The sequence below is a fragment of the Dendrobates tinctorius genome, unplaced genomic scaffold (genome assembly GCF_039654945.1).
Source record: "Dendrobates tinctorius isolate UK_male_01 unplaced genomic scaffold, ASM3965494v1 ptg000111l, whole genome shotgun sequence".
In the NCBI taxonomy this organism is placed as follows: Eukaryota; Metazoa; Chordata; class Amphibia; order Anura; family Dendrobatidae; genus Dendrobates; species Dendrobates tinctorius.
This window is the reverse complement of record NW_027361779.1, coordinates 11,270,592-11,295,067: the sequence shown is the minus strand read 5'-3', so window position 1 is coordinate 11,295,067 and position 24,476 is coordinate 11,270,592. Positions and strand designations below refer to the sequence as shown.

The following is a 24,476-nucleotide window of genomic DNA, read 5'->3' as shown; positions in this document are numbered from 1 at the left end:
AATTAGTTATTTTGCCCTTCTACCCAGTTATTTCTTTTCTTTTCCATTAGTTCTATGACATCACGTGATTAAAAACTGACTAGCTGATTCCTTCTAAACTGTAGAAACAGGAGATCAATTTTCCCTGTATGAGTCATGAGTCACTGCAAAAGTCTATGGCAGGGTGGAGACGGAGCAGCTGAATAAGGCTAGTTTCACACTAGCGTTTATGAGCGCAGCGACGGCCTGCGCACGGCTGCCGATAAGCCCCGCCCCTGCCACGCCCCCGCCAGTAGCTCCGCCCACCGGCGCATGACGCTGCATGCGCCCTGCGTCCCCTATCTTTATCACAGGGGGCGCAGGCCGGGCGCAGTATGCGTTTGGCGGCGCATGCGCCTTTTTGACGGTGCGCCGACGCAACCAAACTGCAGCAGGTTGCGTTTGGCGCAGGTCGGCGCACCGTCAAAAGGACGCATGCGCCGCCAAACGCATACTGCGCACGGCCTGTGCCCCCTGTGATAAAGATATTGGACGCAGGGCGCATGCAGCGTCATGCGCCGGTGGGCGGAGCTACCGGCGGGGCGCGGCAGGGGCGGGGCTTAGTGGCGGCCGTGCGCAGGCCGTCGCTGCACTCATAAACGCTAGTGTGAAACTAGCCTAAGGGAATGATTTCTGCAGGGACAAGAGACTTCCTGTTTCTACATAGAGTAGAGAAAAGAGAAGAGTTAACTGGGCAGAAAGACAAAATGAGCAATTGTAAGTACACAGTGCTACATAATATGACTGCAATATATTAAGAGGATAAAAACTTTGATTGGAGTGTTTCGTTAACACTTTTATTTTTACAGTTCATTGCCTAAGAGACCAACTACCACTACTAGGCCAAACATGCACAGTGCTTACAAACTCTTTTCCAATGAGCTTGTAATCAATGATTTGAAGCGGACTGGGATTACTGGAGCATACTGGTAGCTTTTAATCCCGGTCAGCCTCAGCCGAGCGCTTAGAAGCTAGACAACAGCGGTGATCGGTCGACTACACAACGATCTCTAGGCAAAAGAAAATTGTTACACTTTCAAGAACAACTGCAATTTTTAACAAACTGTATATTTCAAAAGTGATTGTATTTACATATACAAACCAACAATAGGACAGCATGGAGGCTCAGTGGTTAGCACTGCAGCCTTACAGCACTTGTGTCCTGGGTTCAAATGCCAACCAAAGAACAACATCTGCAAAAAATGTGTATGTTCTCCCTGTTTTTGAATGGGTTTCGTGTCACAATTCAAAGACATACTGCTAGCCCCAATGGGGACAGTGAGGATAACATCTGTAAAGTGCCGTGGAAATTAAAGGGAACCTATCAGTAGGAGGATATGTGCAGGCTCATATTGTATACAGAATGCTATGTGCAGGCTCATACTGTATATAGGGAAGTACATGGAGGCTCATAGTGTGTATAGGAGACTATGTGCGGGCTCATATTGTATATAGGATGCCATATGGGGGCTCATCTCATAATGTATATAGGAGGCCATATGGTGGCGTATACAGTTGTGACCAAAAGTATTGACACCCCTGCAATTCTGTCAGATAAAACTCAGTTTCTTCCTGAAAATGATTGCAAACACAAATTCTTTGGTATTATTATCTTCATTTAATTTGTCTTAAATCAAAAAACACAAAAAGAATTGTCCTAAAGCCAAATTGGATATAATTCCACACCAAACATAAAAAAGAGGGTGGACAAAAGTATTGGCACTGTTCAAAAAATCATATGGTGCTTCTCTAATTTGTGTAATTAACAGCACCTGTAACTTACCTGTGGCACCTAACAGGTGTTGGCAATAAATAAATCACACTTGCAGCCAGTTGACATGGATTAAAGTTTACTCAACCTCTGTCCTGTGTCCTTGTGTGTACCACATTGAGCATGGAGAAAAGAAAGAAGACCAAAGAACTGTCTGAGGACTTGAGAAACCAAATTGTGAGGAAGCATGAGCAATCTCAAGGCTACAACTCCATCTCCAAAGACCTGAATGTGTCTGTGTCTACCGTGCGCAGTGTCATCAAGAAGTTTAAAGCCCATGGCACTGTGGCTAACCTCCCTAGATGTGGACGGAAAAGAAAAATCGACAAGAGATTTCAACGCAAGATTGTGCGGATGTTGGATAAAGAACCTCGACTAACATCCAAACAAGTTCAAGCTGCCCTGCAGTCCGAGGATACAACAGTGTCAACCCGTACTATCCGTCGGCGTCTGAATGAAAAGGGACTGTATGGTAGGAGACCCAGGAAGACCCCACTTCTTACCCCGAGACATAAAAAAGCCAGGCTGGAGTTTGCCAAAATTTAACTGAAAAAGCCAAAAACGTTTTGGAAGAATGTTCTCTGGTCAGATGAGACAAAAGTAGAGCTTTTTGGGCAAAGGCATCAACATAGAGTTTACAGGAGAAAAAAGAGGCAATCAAAGAAAAGAACACGGTCCCTACAGTCAAACATGGCGGAGGTTCCCTGATGTTTTGGGGTTGCTTTGCTGCCTCTGGCACTGGACTGCTTAACCATTTGCATGGCATTATGAAGTCTGAAGACTACCAACAAATTTTGCAGCATAATGTAGGGCCCAGTGTGAGAAAGCTGGGTCTCCCTCAGAGGTCATGGGTCTTCCAGCAGGACAATGACCCAAAACACACTTCAAAAAGCACTAGAAAATGGTTTGAGAGAAAGCACTGGAGACTTCTAAGGTGGCCAGCAATGAGTCCAGACCTGCATCCCATAGAACACCTGTGGAGAGATCTAAAAATGGCAGTTTGGAGAAGGCACCATTCAAATATCAGGGACCTGGAGCAGTTTGCCAAAGAAGAATGGTCTAAAATTCCAGCAGAGCATTGTAAGAAACTCATTGATGGTTACCAGAAGCAGTTGGTCGCAGTTATTTTGGCTAAAGGTTGTGCAACCAAGTATTAGGCTGAGGGTGCCAATACTTTTGTCTGGCCCATTTTTGGAGTTTTGTGTGAAATGATTAATGTTTTTCTTTTTGCTTCATTCTCTTTTGTGTTTTTTATTTAAGACAAATTAAATGAAGATAATAATACCAAAGAATTTGTGTTTGCAATCATTTTCAGGAAGAAACTGAGTATTATCTGACAGAATTGCAGGGGTGTCAATACTTTTGGCCACAACTGTATGTATCTCTCTGTACCTCTATTCTTTCTTAAATTATTAACTGTTCTAACCCCACCCCCCATGCCACCCCCACCCCCAATTTCATTATTTGTGCCCAGGTCTCTATCTGCACTGTCTTCCCCTCCTATAAAAGGAATACCCTCCCCCCATTCCCTAGTTTAAACACTCCTCCAACCTTCTAGCCATTTTCTCCCCCAGCACAGCTGCACCCTCCCCATTGAGGTGCAGCCCGTTCCTAGCGTAGAACCTGTAGCCAACTGAGAAGTCGGCCCAGTTCTCCAGGAACCCAAACCCCTCCTTCCTTCACCAATTCCTGAGCCACTTATTAACCTCCCTAATGTCCCGTTGCCTCTCTGGCGTGGCACGTGGTTCAGGAAGAATTTCCGAAAATACCACCTTGGAGGTCCTTGCTTTAAGCTTACAGCCTAATTCCCTGAAATCATCTTTAAGGACTTTCCACCTACCTCTAACTTTGTCATTTGTGCCAATGTACACCATGACCGCTGGATCCTCACCAGCCCCTCCCAGTAATCTGTCAACCCGATCAGCGATGTGTCACACTCGAGCGCCAGGTAGGCAGCTATGTGGTTGCTCATATTGTATGTAGGAGGCTACGTGGAGCCATATTGCCTGGGCCTGTGAGTTGTTATCTTATAATCCGGATGCACCAGCTCTGGCTGTGGTGGGGAGGTGGGGGAGTGGTTTCGGTGTAGCAGTGGGTCACAGAGGCAGGAGCCGGCTTCTGCGGCTAACTCCTGTGCCTGCTGCTAAAGAGAAATGAATATTCACTGCAATGAATATTCATTTCTCTTTAATGGCATCTTGGTGTGATGGGCCCCCATCCCGGTCCTGGTATGATTGGTCCCATCCTTTCTTTATCTTGGTATGACTGACCCCAGCCCCCATTCTGGTATGCATGGCCTCATCAGAAAACATTAAACAAACAAACCATTACACTTACCCTCTCGGCGCTCCCTCGCAACGTCCTGCTCCGATGCCAGCAGCTGCTTAATGCTTGTAAGCAGCGCATGGCAGAGACGTCATGCGCTGCTTGCAAGCCGAAGGGCAGCTTCCAGAATATTCAATGCTCTGCGTGCCGGGACTGTGTGCGCGCAAAGCACTGAGTATTCATTGCTCTCTAGCAAGCACAGTGTCAGCCTAAGCCTTCCTGCTGCTGCCGGTGGTCACGTGTGCCGATACGTAAAGAGAAATGAGTATTCATCCTATTACATACATATTCATTTCCCTCAAGTATATATATATATATATATATATATATATATATATATATACAGTATATATATATATATATATGCAGTGGGTATGGAAAGTATTCAGATCCCTTTAAAAAAAATTTCACTCTTTGTTACATTGCAGCCATTTGGTAAATTCACAAAAGCTCATTTTTTTCTCATTAATGCACACTCTGCAACCCAGAACTATAATTTTTTTATATTTCTGTTGACATTCACGTGAGGGCTTGTTTTTTTGCGGAACAAGTTGGCGTATTTATTGGTACCATTTTTGGGTACATGACATTTTTTGATCGCTTTGAACAAAAACCAGCAACTCAGGAATTTTTTGTGGGTTTTCTTTATGCCGTTCACCATGTGGTAAAAGTGATAAGATAACTTTATTCTTCGGGATAGTACATTTACAGCAGGGGTGGGGAATCTTTTTTCTGCCAAGGGCCATTTGGATATTTATACCATCCTTGGGGGTGCCGTACAAACTCCGCCCACAAAGTACATCCTGACACTGGCACTGGTTTCGTGACTTAACCTTTCATTGCATGCCCTTCAATGTTCAGTGAGTGTGTGTGCTAACAGAGCAAGAAAAAATTAATGAGCTTGTGGCAATCAAAATACAGCTCCCTGCCCAAGAATGTGGTCTCTGAGAATCTGCTCAGGGGCCTGATAAAAGGTCATCGAGGGCCGTAAATGGCCCTGGGGCCTGAGGTTCCCTACCCCTGATTTACAGCAATGCAATATTTATGTATTTTTTATGTTTTGCCACTTCCACACAATAAAAACAATTTAATAGAAAAATAATTGTTTTGCCATTTATTCCACTTTTTTTCCAACAGTATGATGAAAAATTATAGTTTTTTGCCTTTTTTTTGTTTTACAGTGTTCACGGTAGTGGCTAACTGGCTTGACAGTCTTATAGACTGGGTTGTTCCAGATGCAGCAATACCAAATATGTGTACTTTTTTTGTTTACATTTGTTTTTACATAATAATGTGTATATATCTGTGTAATATTTTTTGTTCTTTATTTTTCACCTGATAGACACCTCTCTATTACTAACCCCAGGGGTTGATGGCAGCTGTCATTGTTGACAAATTGAAGCTGTCATCAATGTCAACTACCGTTTCCCTGATTGCCACTGCACCACGGAAATCAGGAAAAGCCGGACAAAGCGCCAGAATTGGCCCATCTAATAGATGCATCAGCTGCAGGCTTGTATTTTTAGGCTGGGAACAGTGGGAAGGGCTCAATAACCAGGGCCCTTTCCAGCCAGATAATATGAGCCCAGAGCTGTCTGCTATACCTTGGCTTGTTATGAATAATAGGGGAGGATCCCACTTCATTTTTCCATTTATTAGCTAATTACAAGTACAGTAATCTACATGCATACGGCACTAATTATATATCTAACGGATATCTGTCTATCTATCTATATATCTCTATCTATCATCTATCTATCCATTTATCCATCTATCTATACCATATCTATCTATCCCATATCTATCTATACCATATCTATCTATCTATCTGTCTATCTATCTATCCCATATCTATTTATCTATCTATCTATCTATTTATCCATCTATCTATCTATCTATCTATCTCATATCTATCTATCTATCTATCTGTCTATCTATCCCATATCTATTTATCTATCTATCTATCTCTATCATATCGATCTGTATCTATATTTTTGCACATCTAACGCCTAAACATTTGTCATTTCTATTCAGCATTTTATTCCAGTATGTGTCACATGGATGGTGCACACAGACTGCACACGGACGCCACATGGATTATACACATGGAATAACAGACCCTGATAGCACCGGTACTGCTTTTTCCATTCCCGAAAACATCAGGATGTGTGAAGAGTGCCTTACTATTACTAAAGCATTATTGTCTATCCTTGTCAGATTTTTAGGCCATGCCTCTGGCCTAATAGGCAGGTGGCACTATTAGGTCTGGGCAATAAGGGCCCCTGACATTCTTAGAAACAAATAAACAACCAGTATTTGCATTGCGAGGCACCCATTGGACAAAGGGTTTTCATTTCCAAAAATTGACTAGCACGCAATATAGAGTATAATATTATGTGGTTTACCTGATATGGTAAGTCAGCCATTCTAAGGTAAGTTTCCATTTTCAGGCAGAATGGAGATAAACTAGGTACACCGTTGTTTGGCCGTGAAAACTGGTGTAATATAATAGCATCTTTGGAATCAATTTCTTGCTCTTTCCTGAAAACATACATACATATAAATTAAACAAAGAAGAAAAATATATGGACTTAAGGAAGTCACAGGATCGATAGACATGTTATTGATATGCAAAGAATGTTAAAAAGGAAACAAAATTTTTAGTATCGCGTATGAGCACCACATGCAGAAATACACGCACTTACACACCATGGCATGCTATCAATGAGGTTACTAATGATTTTCTGAGGAATGTTCTGCCGTGCTCAATGCACTTGGGCAAACAGAAGTTTAAATGATGGTAACACAGGTTATAGTGCATCTGTTCTCACAAAACTATATCTCAATCTGCTTTATAACATGGTGCCTGCAGGTGGGACTGAATTATCATCTGTGGGCGTGCTGGAGCCAGAGGTGCTTGATTCAAGAATCTGGCTTGACTAAAACGTGGCATGCGCCTTTGTGTGGCTCGCCACAAATCTTACTCTAGTCAGGTACTGGAGTAAGGTTTCTAGTGTAAGGTACACTACAGGTCATCATGAATTAGACAAACGGTGGTGTCACTCTCATCCCACCCCGCTGAGCAGACCCCAGTGTGTGGAAGTTATACTTCTTAACTTGATAAAAATCGTCTAAGGAAGAAATGACGTGCCAGTGAGATGCCATACTTTCTCATTACTATATTGTTGCATTTACTCCATTTTTTTTTCTCCTACCTCTGCATCAGTGACGTTTTGATTTGCAACAAATACATTAAACGATTTGTTCCTTTTTGTAAAGTTAACTTGTTATGTAGTTTTCAGATTTTTTGGTCAATGTAGCTTTTTCCTGATGTTTTTACTGATTTACATAATGCAACTTTTTTTATGAAATGTGAGTTTTTTTAGCTAAGAATTTGCAAAACGAGTTAAAGAAAAAAATATATATATTTTTTGCACAAAATTCATGAAGCACATGTGCCATTTGGAAGAGTTTGGCCCGAACATGGCAATGAAAAGCATAAGACAAAAACACAAATGATGAATCAGGCTCATGGTTTTCTCCAAAATAACAACTATTGGTAGAATGTATCAACTGGAGTTGGAGAAGCCAAAATTGGGCCACCTGTTAAAAAGGGATTATCTGTATGCTGGGCTTTCTAGTATTTTTATATGCCTGCTGCTCCAACAGTGCTATAATAAAAAATCAGAACCCATTGGATCCTTATTTAAGTTAATGGTGTCTGTCACTACTCGGATCCCGCATAGGTGTTATGGCTTTGTTTTAAAAAGAAAAAGAGCAGAGAAGCTCAAATGTTTGCACAGTAACATACTATTGTAGGCATGACTGTGAGGGCTGATCTTTTAGGTCAGGACTGCACAACATGCGGCCATCTTTGCTGCCCGGGATGCGTTGGCTCGTTCTTCCCATATTCAAATGTATTTTCTTCTTTCAGATGCAGTGTGTGGGGGGGTATTTTGTAAAGGGGAAGATTGTGTGGGGGTATTATAGAGGGGAGCATGGTGGGTGGGATCCAGACCATGGGACATATTTTTATTTATGGAGGCGTAAATTGTTGCTTTTTTAAGGGCGCCATGTTGGGATGTGCTGCTTAAGACAGCAATGAGGCAAGTCTAGAGTGAGAAGCTCAGGGCATGAAATCTCATCATGGCATCTGTGGTACATGGAGACAAAAGAGATGGGAACGACCCCAATTAAAGAAGGTGTTACTTATAAGGTATCTGGATGTAAATGTTTTTTGTGATACTGACTACGTCTCATCAGTGCTGTGGTTCCTGTATGGTCCGCAGTCTGAGCATGGCTGTTAACAACTCCCAGCATCTCCTTACCATTGCTGAAGACGCAGGCTTGGACTGGTCCATAGGACAGAAGAATCCTCCGGTGGGCCCTTGGGCAAGAGTGGACCACCACCCTCTTATATAAGCTGTTGTTGGAACATTTTACTTTAATCATTATGTACAGCCAAAGGTAGCATCTTAGTCATTTAACAATCTATGCAGTTCATTGTTATATAATTTTGTGATTGAGGATAATGTCAGTCTTGCATGTAGTTGAAAAGTGGAGCCCTGGAGTTGGTTACTTGTGGGCCCTTGGCACCCCAGTCCGATACTGTGAGGATGCACTGTGAAATGTACACTACCGTTCAAAAGTTTAGGGTCACTTAGAAATTTTCTTATTTTTGAAAGAAAAGCATACTTTTGTCCAATGAAGCTAACATTAAATGATTCAGAAATACACTCTATACATTGTAAATGTGGTAAATGACTATTCTAGCTGCAAACGTCTGGTTTGTAATGCAATATCTTCATAGGTGTATAGAAGCCCATTTCCAACAACCATTATAATCTCCATTGTTCTTATCTTACTTTGTGTTTGCTAACTGTATAAGAAGGCTAATGGATGGTTAGAATACCCTTGAAAACCCTTATGCAAGTATGTTAGCACAGCCGAAAAGTTTGGCTGATTAGAGACACTATAAACCTGACCTTCCTTTGAGCTAGTTAAGAATCTGGAGCATTACATTTGTTGGTTCCATTAAACTCTCAAAATGCCCAGAAAAAAAGAACTTTCATGTGAAACTCGACAGTCTATTCTTATTCTTATAAATGAAGACTATTCCATGCAAGAAATTGCCAATAAACTGAAGATTTCCTACAACGGTGTGTACTACTCCCTTCATAAGAGAGCACAAACAGACTCTAACCAGAATAGAAAGAGAAGTGGGAGGCCCCAATGCACAACAAGACAAGTACACTAGAGTCTGTAGTTTGAGAAATTGACGCCTCACAGGTCTTCAACTGGCAGCTTTATTAAATAGTGCACGCAAAATGCCAGTGTCAACGTCTACAGTGAAGAGGTCACTCCGGGATGCTGGGCAAAGTGGCAAAGAAAAAGCCCTATCTGAGACAAGCTAATAAAAGAAAAAGATTAATATGGGCACAAAAACACAGACACTGTTATTTTCACAAGTGTAATGGACAGACGAATCCAAGTTTGAGGTGTTTGGATCACACAGAAGAACATTTGTGTAACGCAGAACAACTGAAAAGATGCTGGAAGAGTGCCTGACGCCATCTGTCAAGCATGGTGGAGGTAATGTGATGGTCTGGGTTTGCTTTGGTGCTAGTAAAGTGGGACATTTGTACAAAGTAAAAGGGATTTTCAATAAGGAAGGCTATCACTCCATTTTGCAACACCATGCCATACCCTGTGGACAGCGCTTGATTGGAGCCAATCATATAACAGGACAATGACCCAATGCACACCTCCAAATTATGCAAGAACTATTTAGGGAAGAAGCAGGCAGCAGGTGTTCTATCTGTAATGCAGTGGCCAGCGCAGTCACCAGATCTCAACCGCATTGAGCTGTTGTGGAAGCAGCTTGACCTTATGGTATGCAAAAAGTCCCATCAAGCCAAACCAACTTGTGGGAGGGGCTTCTGGGAGCATGAGGTGAAATTTATCCAGATTACCTCAGCAAATTAACTGCTAGAATGCCAAAGGTCTGCAAAGTTGTAATTGCTGCAAAGGAAGCATTCTTTGATGAAAGCAAAGTTTGAAGGAGAAAATTATTATTTCACATAAAAAAAATTTTTTCGAACATTGTAAATGTCTGGACTAGATTTTAAATTTATTTTGCAACTCATTTGATTAATAAAAGTATGAGTTTTCATGGAAAATCACAAAATTGTCTGGGTGACTCCAAACTTTTTGAACGGTAGTGTATGTTCATGCAAATGTATATGGGGCTGACCTGACATTACAATTGATCACTTTACTAAGCTTGGCGCTGCATTCATATACTTATGGAGGTTCTTTCACTACAGTCATGTACTGACAGTATTTCTGGCACTGCATTCATGTTTTGATGGTGTTTCTTTTGCTGCAGTCATGTACTAATGGTGGTTCTAGTGTTGAATTCATGTACTGACAGTAGTTTTGGCGTTCCATTCATGTACTGATGGTAGTTCTGGTGCTGCACTTATCTACTAAGAGTGGTTCTGATGCTTCATTCATGTGCTGACAGTGGTTCTGATCTTGTACACTTGTAGCAATCCATAATGCGTTTCATGTCCATGCTAAAACTTAAAAATTGTCAAGGCTTGAACTCAGTTTAAGTTAGCATGTTCACATTGATTTTTTTGGAGCAGAAACTCTCCAAATCCTTCTCAAATACTCAAAATTTGGTTCCAGTGATGTATTAATGTACTGATGGTGGTTCTGATGATTTATTCATGTCACTATCCCTTCAAAAAAATGTGTGGCCCTTTGGATTAGTTCAGTGTGGCAATGTGGACCTTGTATCAAAAAATGTCCAATGTCACATCAAACAGCATATAGATGCAAAGTACTTCTCTCCTCATCTCCTTCAAAGTTAGCTGTGTAAAATTAACACATTTAACCCCATAAGTGATTCCAATGATTTTCACCCAAGTTCTAGCTTGTAATTATGTTTTATGAATTCTTCAAATATGTTGTGACTAGGGATCAGCGAACACAAACGGTAAAGTTTGGGGTTTGTACCGAACGAGGACTTTTTACTGTACGTCTGGTTTCATGTTTGGGTTCGCCAGTCTATTAAAACTTGTTGAAAGGCTGCAGCCAATTTAAATACTTTTAGACTGTGGGCACTTCCGGAACCATCACAGCCATGTCATAAAATTCAGATCACGAGTGACGCTGCCAGTATGCTCTCATTAGTGTAAGGAGAGAATGCAGCTGGAGTGAGGGACAGATTCTGACTGTGCACTCTGCAACCCATACCAGTGGGAGTACTGTGCCAAAAAGCCACTGTATGTACTCTGCAACCTATACAGTGCCTTGCAAAAGTATTAGGTTCTCTGGAACTTTTCAACCTTTTCCCACATATCATGCTTCAAACATAAAGATACCATATGTAAATTTTTAGTGAAGAATCAACAACAAGTGGGACACAAATGTGAAGCTGAATGAAATTTATTGCTTATTTTAAATTTTTGTGGAAATTCAAAAACTGAAAAGTGGGGCGTGCAATATTATTCAGCCCCTTTACTTTCAGTGCAGCAAACTCACTCCAGAAGTTCATTGTGGATCTCTGAATGAACCAATGTTGTCCTAAATGACTAATGATGATAAATATAATCCACCTCTGTGTAATCAAGTCTCCGTATAAATGTACCTGCTCTGTGATAGTCTCAGGGTTCTGTTTGAAGCACAGAGAGCATCATGAAGACCAAGGAACACAAAAGGCACGTCCGTGATAACATTGTGGAGAAGTTTAAAGCTGGATTTGTTATCAAAATGATTTCCAAAACTTTAAACATCCCAAGGAGCACTGTGCAAGCGATCATATTGAAATGGAAGGAGTATTGTTTAAAGTTTGCAACAAGCCACCTGGGAGACACACCAAACATGTGGAAGAAGGTGCTCGGGTCAGATGAAAGCAAAATTGAACTTTTTGGCAACAATGCCGAACAATATGTTTGGCGTAAAGGCAACACAGCTCATCACCCTGAAAACACCATCCCCACTGTCAAACATGGTGGTGGCAACATCATGGTTTGGGCCTGCTTTTCTTCAGCAGGGACAGTGAAGATGGTTAAAATTGATGGGAAGATGGATGGAGACAAATACAGGACCATTCTTGAAGAAAACCTGTTGGAGTCTGCAAAAGATCTGAGACTGGGATGGAGATTTGTCTTCCAACAAGACAATGATCTCAAACATAAGCAAAATCTACAATGGAATGGTTCACAAATGAATGTATCCAGGTGTTAGAATGGCCAAGTCAAAGTCCAGACCTGAATCCAATCGTGAATCTGTGGAAAGAGCTGAAAACTGCTGTTCACAAACGATCTCCATCAAACCTCACTGAGCTCGAGCTGTTTGCCAAGGAAGAATGGGCAAGAATTTCAGTCTCTCGATGTACAAAACTGACAGAGACATACCCCAAGTGACTTGCAGCTGCAATCACAGCAAAAGGTGGCGCAACAAAGTATTAAGTTAAAGGGGTTGAATAATATTGCACGCCCCACTTTTCAGTTTTGAATTTCCACAAAAATTTAAAATAACCAGTAAATTTCGTTCAGCTTCACAATTGTGTCCCACTTGTTGTTGATTGTTCACCAAAAATTTACATTTGGTATCTTTATGTTTGAAGCATATGTGGGAAAAGGTTGAAAAGTTCCAGGGAGCGCAATACTTGCGCAAGGCACTGTATCTGTGGGAGTACTGTGCCAAAAGCCAATGTGTGTACTATGCAACCCTGCCTGTGAGAGTACTGTGCCTTTAAGCCTCTGTGTGCACTTGTAGGAGGAAGGACCGGACTGTGGATGCCTGCCCTGCACCGGTTTGGAACTGTCGTTTATTGGAGAGGAGCTGAAAACACACATGCCTACCCTCTATCCAGAGAAACACATGAGCATTCTGGACCCAACCAGGAAAAAGAGTTGGAGGCTGAGGAGATCCCTGGACAGTGGAAGCCATGCAGACACAGATCAGGAAGGCGCCCAGAGAATGCACCCTGGGGCAACGTCATGACGAGTGGGTCTGGTGTTATGTTTAGGTAACCAAGGAGGATAGCAGGGGAATAGGCTTGGCAACCAGATAACCAGAGAGGTTGGTAACTTAGCGAATTGCAGACCCCTAAACTGACAACACAACTAGAATTAACCGTGGGAGGTACCTACGATGCCCTAGACGCCTTGGTACAGCCAAAGAATTAACTAAGCCTAAAGAGAGAAAGGAGTAAGCTAAACTGCCCCAGAGTAGAACCCCAAAGGAATAGATAGCCCCCGAACATATATTGTTGGTGAGACAAGAGGAGGCACAAAACACAGGCAGAAAATAGAGTAAGCAAATGATGGGGCCCAAACTGTCTAGATAGAACAGGACAGGAAAGGATACTGTCTGCAATCACACAAAAAACCCTAAGAAAAAATCCAACACGTCTGATATGCAAAAATACTGAGGCCATACGACCTCTCCCCCCCTAAATCAGAAATCTGGTGTGAACAGGACGCAAAACAAAAGATACTGATATAACAGGGGATTAGAAATACTGAAAAGACTGACATGAGCTGTGGCATATGGAACAGAGTCCAGCACAGGTCCAAGCAGGGAACAAGGCTGAACTCACACCAGCAAAGCAGAAATCAGAGAAAAGCGAAAAATGGATCAAATGCAAAAAGATTCAAGCAGACAAATAACTTACTGGAAAGATGCAGGACAAAGCAGGTGGCATGCAGACTTCCAAAATGCTCAGGAAGAAAACCAAATCACCAGCAACAACTGAGGGAAGGTTGCTTACTTAGATCTCTCCAGTCTGTAACAACTGACCTCCAATCATCCTCCTCAGGTGATTGACTTCTGTCAGCCAGACCATCTCCATTACCAGCAGCAACCACCAGAGGGAGCCCAAACTCTGAAGCCAGGTCAAAAGTGTTCACAACAGTCTGGCTTCAACAGGAAGATGGGGAACTTGCTCAGGTGAGGCAGTGGGTGACTCTAAAACAACTTCCCAACCAAAGAGAGAGAGATGCTCTGTCCTGGGGAATGCTGAAAATCCTTCGACAGTGGGAAAGGCTACAAAAAAGACGGTTTATTGTATCAGAAGTTCCAGTTGAACCGAGAACTGGGAATTACCTGGCAAGAGGTGCATCCCGAAACATTGCTCCACAAGGTGGCCATGGAGGCTCACGAAAGAGGTTCCACTTTGGCCCGGAGAAGACATTCCAGTGGTTACAGAAGTTAGTTTATCATCCTCGACTAAGAGCAGCGGTAGAAGAAGCCTGTCAGCAGTTTAGAAGCTGTGAGTTCGCTAAGCCTCTGGAACAGAGAGCTCCTACGCAAACCATCATGACTTCTGCTCCTCTAGAGGTGTTGATGATAGATTACTTGACCATAGGCCCTGCTCATCTTGGATACGAACACTGTCTGGTGATGACTGACCACTTCACCGCTGTGGTGATTCCAACTCAGGATCAGACTGCTGAGAAGCACAGGCCATTTGCAGGGACTTCATTCAAGTGTATGGATGCCCGAAGAGAATCCACTCAGATCAAGGAGCAAGATTCCAAGGATGAGTGATGGAAGAACTGTATCACATGTATCAGATTGAGAAATCTCAGATGACGCCTTACCATCCTCAAGGGAATGGGGCCTGTGAATGGTTCAATCGAACCTTAATCCAGATGCTGAGGTTGTTAGAGGAAGACCGAAAAGTTCTTCGGCCTGAGTTTGTGGCTGAACTAATTTGGGTGTACAACAATCGAGTATATCGCACCACGGGGTACACCCCGTACACCCTACTGTTTGGCCGACCAGGACGAGAGATCACTGAGCTAGAATTGGATCCCAAGGAGTACTACACACGGATGTAGGGAGTCTACCTGGGTCCGTGAACATAGACACCAGTTGCAAACTTTACACCACCTTGTACAGACCAAGTTCCAAGAGCTTGAACATCCAGAGACAACTCCTCTGCGAGTGACAGCTCTTGATGCTGGAGACCGCATGTTAGTCCGAGACAAACGACCTCGAGGCAAGTTGGAGTATAGGTGGGAAAAGACCCCGTATCGGGTGAAACCTCGGATCGGAACTGAGGGTTCTTCCTACATCCTTCCTGGTCACGAGACCCTGATCAACCAGAGATAGCTCAAGTTACTCCCGAACCAGTTCCTGCTGCAGCTTCCCACTATGATGAGGAAGAATTCTCTGACCCGCTGTCAAGCCACTGCAATGCACGTAAATGCAAGCTCCACTAGATGGCAATAGAGTGGAGGGAGGACTGCACACAGCAAGGCCAGACCTGCAATGCAGCGGGAGGCTACTACCAGGTGGTAGCAGAGTAGTCAAACAAACTGGGTCGATATAAGACTGTAGCACAGTACAAAAGGAATAAGCAAACACAGCGTCACAAACAAGCCAAATGGGTCAGTACCGGTCAGGAGCAGATATGCCAAAGACAAGAGACAAATCAAGTCAGGGTCCAAGCCAAGTCAAAATCAGGGCATCAATACATGAAAGGGGAACACTGAGTCGGGAAGGGAAAAGGGAAAAGGGGATAAATAGACACGGGTTCAGTAAGCAAGCACAGGCAAACGGGGTCAGGACCGACCTTTGCCTCGGGAAGTAGGGGGTGTGGCTAAGGGGCTGGAGACTTAGCATGTGGAAGCAGGCAGACTTGGCAGGAACAGACAGCGCGCAGCAGGGAGAAGCGGATGCTCAGTACCTTGGGGGCCGTAGCAGTGCAGGACCGAGCCCGAGCATCCCCGCTGGCATCCACAGAGACTGTGAGCATATACGAGACATGTGCCAATTGGTCCCCGCAGAACAAATTGCCAAACGCTTTGGGCTCGTTAGTACTGCGTACATGCCGCCTAATAGAGACCGGGTGAGTGACCGTGAACTCTGTCTTGACCCCCCCAGTGTATGTTTACCAAGCCACGTTGGGCTCAGATGATGCGGTGGCCTGTACCCCTTCTGTCACATCAGTCTATGGACTGAGGATTCGGTGGAAGATATCAGAGACTAACCGCTGCCGCTGGGACCTGTTTCATCATCTACAGGACTTCACTTGGGCAACCCCGCGCCAGTTGTTGCCGGCGCCATCGTTTACTACGTGGTTCCTAATGCCTGAGGACCACCTGACAGGATAAGTTACCCCTTACTGAACTATACTTTTGCCACGTTCGTTGTTACTTTAACTCAGTATATCCTCTCCTCCAAACGATCTGTTTTCTCCCATTAACCCTCAACGGGTGAAGTGGGGTTTCCCATACTCCAGTGTTTAGAAATCTCTTATTTTTACAGAAAATGCAAAGATCACGTTTGTTTTAATCGTTTTCTTATTGCCGATTGATTACACATGAATATAACAAATTTTTTACACCCACAAGTATCGGAAAATGTAATACTTTGATGATTCAATCCGAGGGCATTATGAAACATGACTTTTAGGATAATGTAAATAAAAATCACAAAAATTTTTCAAAAACAAGTGAATATAAGTATTAACATGAAAATTGAAAACACCATAAATTTGTTTAAAAATAAAGACGTTTTAAAAATTTGAAAATGTGTAAAAAAGAATTACATGAGTGGTGATGTGGGGTTCAGCAAGGCCAAGACAGCACTTAGCGACAGCTAGCTCTGTTTTGCGTGGCCAGAAGAGAGAGGCCTTGACGACATCCTGTTGACAAGAAACTGGATGGAAGCTAGTGAAACACGTATCCTCATGCCAGCATTTTTCAATGAATGGCAGCCGAACAAAAATTCCCTGGGGTGTGGCAAACCCCACCTCACCAGTTGAGGGTTAATCTTTTAAACTTCCTGCCTGGACTATACCTTTGTTAATTAAAAGCATTAACCCTTGCTCTGTCTCCTGGCCATCACTGCATCACGCAACCTGCTCACATACTCTGCACCCCACTGCCTGTGTGGGCGTACTGTTCCTTTAAGCCACTATGTGCAGTTTGCACCACCACCATCTGTGGGAGTACTGTTCGTTTAAGCCACTATGTGTACTCTGCAACCCCGCCAGTGGGAGTACTGTGCCAAAAGGTGCTATGTGTAGTCTACATCCTCCGTCTGTGGGAGTATTCTGCCCTCTCTTGCTTGTGGGAGTACCATGCCTTTAAGCCGCTGTGTGTACTCTGCCCCTCTAGCCTGTGGGAGTACTGTGCCTTTAAGCTGCTGTGTGTTTTCTAGTAGTCTTGGAAATAAATAATTGGCATCATCTTTTTGTCATTTCTAAGCCAAAGAAATAATTTTCCAGGACTGCTGTGTTTTATAGTAGTGTTGCAAATAAATAAGTGGCATCAGCCATCTTGTTGCCATTTCTAGGCTAAAGAAAATAATTTTCCTAAGCCGGTGTGTGCGTTATAGTAGTCTGGGAAATAAATAATTGGCATCAGCCATCTCATTGCCATTTCTAGGCCAAATAAAAAATATTATACACTGATATGTGTTTTCTAGTACTCTGGGAAATAAATAATTGGCATCAGCCAACTCATTGACATTTATAGGCAAATTAAATATTTTTCAGGAACGCTATCTGTTTTCTATTAGTGTGGAAAATAAATAATTGGTATCAGCCATCTCGTTGCAATTTACAGTCCAAACAAATAATTTTTCTGTACCACTGTTTTTTCAAGTAGTGTGGCCAATATATAACTGGTAGCAACCATCTTGTTGAAATTTCTAAGCCAAAGAAATAATTTTCCTAAACAGGTGTGTGTTTTATAGAGGTCTGGGAAATAAATAATTGCCATCAACCATCTCGTTGTAATTTATAGGCCAAAGAAATATATTTTCTTTACCGCTGACTTTTCTAGTACTGTGGCATATACATAATTGGCAGCAACCATTTTGTTGCCATTTCTAAGCCAAAGAAATAATTTTCCTGAACAGGTGTGTGCTTTATAGCAGTCTGGGAAATAAATAATTGGCATCAATCATCTCATTGCCATTTCTAGGCCAAATAAATAATTTTTATAAACTGGTGTGTGTTTTCTAGTAGTGTTGCAAATAAATAATTGACATCAGCCATCTCTTTGCCACTTGCAGGCCAAACAAATATTTTTTCTGTACTGCTGTCTTTTCTAGTAGTGTGGCAAATAAATAATGGGCATCAGCCATCTCATTGTCATTTATAGGCCAAAGAAATAGTTTTCCTAAATTGGTGTGTGTTTTCTAGTAGTCTGGGAGATAAATTGGCATCATCCATAATCATTGCCATTTATAGGCCAAATAAATAATTGTTCTGGACTGCTGTGTGTTTTCTAGTAGTGTTGCAAATAAATCATTGGAATCAGCCATCTTGTTGCCATTTGTAGGCCAAACAAATATTTTTTTCTATACTGCTGTCTTTTCTAGTAGTGTGGCAAATACAGTCATATGTTAAAGTTTGGGCACCCCTATTAATGTTAACCTTTTGTCTTTATAACAATTTTGGTTTTTGCAACAGCTATTTCAGTTTCATATATCTAATAACTGATGGACTCAGTTATATTTCTGGATTCAAATGAGGTTTATTGTACTAACAGAAAATGTGCAATCTGCATTTAAACAAAATTTGACCGGTGCAAAAGTATGGGCACCTCAACATAAAAGTGACATTAATATTTCATAGATCCTCCTTTTGCAAAAATAACAGCCTCTAGTCGCTTCCTGTAGCTATTACTGAGTTCCTGGATCCTGGATGAAGGTATTTGTGACCATTCCTGTTTACAAAACAATTCCAGTTCAGTTAAGTTTGATGGTCGCCGAGCATGGACAGCCCGCTTCAAATCATCCCACAGATGTTCAATGATATTCAGGTCTGGGGACTGGGATGGCCATTCCAGAACATTGTAATTGTTCCTCTGCATGAATGCCTGAGTAGATTTGGAGCGGTGTTTTGGATCATTGTCTTTCTGAAATATCCATCCCCTGCGTAACTTCAACTTCGTCACTGATTCTTGCACATTATTGTCAAGAATCTGCTTATACTGAGTTAAATCCATGCGACCCTCAACTTTAACAAGATTCCCGGTGCCGGCATTGGCCACACAGCCCCAAAGCATGATGGAACCTTCACCAAATTTTACTGTGGGTAGCAAGTGCTTTTCTTGGAATGCTGTGTTTTTTAGCCTCCATGCATAACGCCTTTTTGTATGACCAAACAACTCAATCTTTGTTTCATCAGTCCACAGGACCTTCTTCCAAAATGTAACTGGCTTGTCCAAATGTGCTTTTGCATACCTCAGGCGACTCTGTTTGTGGCGTGCTTGCAGAAACGGCTTCTTTCACATCACTCTCCCATACAGCTTCTCCTTGTGCAAAGTGCGCTGTATTGTTGACCGATGCACAGTGACACCATCTGAAGCAAGATGATGCTGCAGGTCTTTGGAGGTGGTCTGTGGATTGTCCTTGACTGTTCTCACCATTCTTCTTCTCTGCCTTTCTGATATTTTTCTTGGCCTGCCACTTCTGGGCTTAACAAGAACTGTACCTGTGTTCTTCCATTTCCTTACTATGTCCCTCACAGTGGAAACTGACAGGTTAAATCTCTGAGACAACTTTTTGTATCCTTCCCCTGAAAAGCTATGTTGAATAATCTTTGTTTTCAGATCATTTGAGAGTTGTTTTGAGGAGCCCATGATGCCACTCTTCATAGGAGAATCAAATAGGAGAACTACTTGCAAGTGGCCACCTTAAATACCTTTTCTCATGATTTCATACACCTGGCTATGAAGTTCAAAGCTCAATGAGGCTACAAAACCAATTTAGTGCTTCAGGAAGTCAGTAAAAAGTAGTTAGGAGTGTTCAAATCAAGAAAATGATAAGGGTGCCCATACTTTTGCACCGGTCAAATTTTGTTTAAATGCAGATTGCACATTTTCTGTTAGTACAATAAACCTCATTTGAATCCAGAAATATAACTGAGTCCATCAGTTATTAGATATATGAAACTGAAATAGCTGTGGCAAAAAACAAAATTGTTATAAAGAAAAAAGGTTAACATTAATAGGGGTGCCCAAACTTTTTAACATATGACTGTAAATAATTGGCATCATCCATCTTGTTACAATTTATATCCCAAGGAAATAATTTTTATGTACAGCTCTTTTCTTGTAGTGTGGCAAATAAATAATTGGCATCAGTCATATTGTAGGCCAAATAAATAATTTTTAAGGCTGCTATGTGTTTTATAGTAATGATGCAAATAATTAAATCTACTCTTCCCCCATCTCTTTACCAGAAAAATTTAGAAAAACCAACTTCCAAAAATGAGAACATCAAATAGGGGATGTGGACGTGGTGATGCAGGTGTAACTGCTGATGGTGGGATGGCTGTTGCATGGATAGAACGTTGTCGTTTTGTAACTGCTACGTGCCCATATAAAACACCTTCATCTGGGGCACAGAGACGACAGAACATTATGCATCCTTTCGTAGGCCCGAATACTTCTGCATGAATGGTGAGGCCACAAAGTTTTGAAAAGATGTTAGATTGGATGGCTGAGAGTGGCTCCAGTTCCGTGGCATTATTTTCTACCGGGTCCACTGCAGAAAGTGAACAGTTGGCACCAGAGGACCATGGTCATCCGGCTTCCACTTCACCCCCTGGACCTGTCCCAGAAGTAAAAGAAACTGAGTACGCTGATACCCAACCACTTGTTATGTTGGAGGATGGGTACGTGGGAGGATTAGTGTTCACAGTCAGTGGACCATTGCAGGACAAGTCAAATGATGAGGAAACTCAGATGCCAACTGCAGCATATTTCTGCCATGTGCAGACCGGCAAGTAGGGCAGGGTTGAGGAGTCAGTGGAATATGATACAGGGGATGATGAGGCCCTAGACCCCACATGGCGGTGGCTGTCCTGCAGTACGTTGTTCCTAGCCGTAATTTTAAAGGTGGGCCATCCCTGCCCTGCACCAACATGCTGCAGAATAAATAAGGCTTGTACTGCACAGTGCAATCAGTGACAAGGTACACATAACCACTGATACATGTGTAGGGAAGGTGACCTAACGGACGGACTGACTGGTCAGGTTTCAAAGGGGTTTGCACTTGTCAGGCAGGATGTCAGTTATGACAGAAGGGAAAACAGCTAGGAAAGTGTAGGTGACGTGCAGTACCTGGAATTGACATTAGAGGGCAGGGAGGAGTATGAGCATAGGACTTTACATCAGCTTAGGGCTAAGAAACCGTTGGTCACGGGGGCGGAGTTACAGGGAACCGGGAAAGCTATAAATTTGACAGGAGGGTTCCAGAAGATTCCAGTCCCCAGGGGTAGCTCAACTGACGAGGAGACTGTGACAGTTGCTGCACTGTGAGGAAAAACCTAACCAGGGGACTGAGGAGAAAGGAATTCAGGGGGGTGGTCTTGACATGAAGTACCGCAGTACAGACGAGGCCCCGGGGAAACACATACCGAGTTGAAGACGATACCTGACCAGAAAAATTACTGTTGGTGTACGGGCCTAAGGCGGCCACAGTGACGGAGCTGACAGGAACGTCACTAAGCGAAAAGGGACGGTGCGTGTATTTACATCCCTGGTGATAAGTACGGTGTGTGTGTAGAGGGGCCTTGACACGGAGGGCCGTGAAGAGAATTTGCGGTGTATCATGAGGGCCGTCAGTCGGACGGCGGGAAATAAACTTGGACCTGTTGCACCCGAAATCTGCCTCCATCTTTTGTCTGTGCGTCACTGCGTGGTATACAGAGGGACCACCCCCCCAGCCCGGCCTACCGACTCTACATTTGGCGTGGTCGTCAGGATCAACGCCGCTAATACAATATCTTCTGCGGCAGGCCTGCCTCTGAGGAATGGAAACGGACTTGGACTGCACTGTTTGGATTATAAACACCTGTGGATTACAAATTACCAACCTGTGGATTACAAATTGGGAGCGCTGTGGCGTATGCGTTGCCAGCAGAGGATCCAGGGCGGTACCAGGTTTGGAGCAAGATGGAGGTGCTGCTTCAGCGCAGAGGAGAGGTCCGGATGTTTGCAGTCATTCTAAATGGACTGGGACCCCCTCCTATGTACCCCTGGGGACAGCGATATGTACCAGGAGGCCAACACTCCCACATACTGGACCCTGGCAGGTGGGTGGAAAGGCCTGCCGTCGCCCCACCCAGCAGAGGGAGTGGCACCGAGGAAAACATTGGCTGCGGTTGTCGAGGCATCGGCCGCCTGTAGTGGCGATGGCGGCGGGAGGTCGAGCTTCGCCAGAAAATCTATACCTCGGAGTCATGAGCAGCCAGTCTGATCTCGGGTGGAGGAGCGGAGCCATGGCGGATCCCACGGGAGCGGCCGCCAAAGATACCAGCAGAGAGCCTCTCCTGGGAAACTCTGAGCATGGAGGCCAGCCCCACCGGACGGTGGAGTGAAGAGCGGAGACTGCAGGAGCAGCCGCGGAAAGATGTGACGGAGACTGCGGCGCCGGGGAAGGTGAGAGTTCCCCCAGCCCTACCAGCGGCTCCGCAAGCGACCCCCACCACTCAACCGCAGCACGCGGCCTCCTGTGATCCCGACAGTCTGGCCAAGAAAACCCCCACTGTCTATGCGGAGCTGAGTGGGGTCTCCACTCCTAGCCCTGAGCCACCCCACCCGGTGACGCCATGCCCGATGTCGCCGATGCGGAGCCTGTCTCCAGAAGACGCTGTTGCGTTCCCCCTGCAAGTGGTGACATTCTCCCCGAAACTGGCCATTACTCCGGTTATGCCGGCTTTGGCTGAAGCTCCGGATGCAGTTCACCCTGCGGCTGCGGCAGTATTGGAACTGGCTGTGGCCTATTTGTCAGGCCCTGTGGCCCAACCTTTGGAAAACCTGACTGCCCCTATCCGCCACCCGGCCACAGCGGCTGCTGGGTTGCTGACATCATCCGCCGCCTCTGCCCTGTTTTCACCCCCGGCTAAATCCCGCCCACTGGACTTCCGGGCTTACACCGGACCCTCGGTTTGGGTCACAGAAGTTGCGAAGAAGAAGAAGGCCAGTGAGCAGGAAGTATGGAACCTGCTCTGTTGTGAGCTCATTTTCGGGTTTGCCTCTGGCTTCTGGTGAGGGTTATGGAGCTGGCTGTGCTGACAGAGGAGTAGTGAGTTCTCTATCTGGACTCCCTCTGTTGGTGAAGGGAGGTAATGAAGCTGATCTAAATGGCAGAGACCGGCCACCTGAGGAGGAGGACTGCGATTGGACATCAGGAGTTTCTGATTGGATTTAAGGCAGCCGACTCCATAGTTTCTTGCTGGTGATTATTCCTGACTCTGGCTCCTGGTTTCCAGTTGGGTTCCTGCCTTCCTAAAGCTAAGTTTTCTCTGCTATTGTTCATATGAGTTTTTGTCTGGTTTACTTAGTTTTTGTGTTCAGCCAGCCCTGGCTGGGACTGGGCTGAATCCCCATTTTGTCTCTGATCTGTTGATCTCTTTTGCTCTGTCTTCAGAATATACCTGAGCGCTGATATACTGATTTGAAGTCTAGCGACTTCAGGGCCTTTTTCTATCAGACATGTTGGACATTCTTTTTGGCAGGGCTTTTTGCGTGATTGCAGACAGCAGCTTTGCTTTCCTGTCCTTTCTAGTTAGCGAGGGCCCCATCGTTTGCTCAGCCTATATTTCTACCTGTGTCTGTCTTTTCATCTTGTTTCACCGACAATACATGTTGGGGGCTGTCTATTGCTTTGGGGTCTGCTCTGGGGCAGTTTAGATTTTCCCTTTCTTTCTTTAGGCTTATTTAGTTCTCCGGCTGTGACGAGGCATCTAGGATCACCGTAGGCACGCTCCACGGATACTGCTAGTTGTATAGAATCGGAATCGTAGAGTTGGAAGGGACCTCCTGGGCCATCTGGTCCAACCCCCTGCTCAAAGCAGGATTCGCTAAATCATCCCAGTCAGATGTCTGTCCAGCCTCTGTTTGAAGACTTCCATTGAAGGAGAACTCACCACTTCTCGTGGCAGCTTGTTCCACTCATTAATCACTCTAACTGTCAAAAAGTTTTTTCTAATATCTAATCTGTGTCTCCTCCCATTCAGTTTCATCCCATTGCTTCTAGTCTTTCCTTGTGCAAATGAGAATAAAGTTGATCCTTCTACAATGTGACAGTCCTTTAGATATTTGTAGACAGCTATTAAGTCTCCTCTCAGTCTTCTCTTTTGCAAACTAAACATTTCCAAATCCTGCAACCTTTCCTCATAAGACAGGGTTTGCAGACCGGTCACCATTCTGGTCGCTCTTTTCTGAACTTGCTCCAGTTTGTTGATGTCTGTGGTGCCCAAAACTGGACACAATATTCCAGATGAGGTCTGACCAAAGAGGAGTAAAGGGAAATAATGACTTCACGTGATCTAGACTGTATGCTTCTGTTAATACATCCTAGAATTGCATTTGCC

At 43.8% G+C, this 24,476-nt stretch overlaps 1 protein-coding gene across 1 annotated transcript in view; it reads right to left on the bottom strand.

The window, feature by feature from the left end:
* Positions 1-24,476, bottom strand: part of FAXC (failed axon connections homolog, metaxin like GST domain containing) — a 66,611-nt gene that overhangs the window by 22,716 nt on the left and 19,419 nt on the right. The window contains exon 2 of the mRNA XM_073589517.1: positions 6,520-6,655. Within this exon, the coding sequence (XP_073445618.1) occupies positions 6,520-6,655 (136 nt within the window). The remainder of the gene's footprint in view (positions 1-6,519; positions 6,656-24,476) is intronic.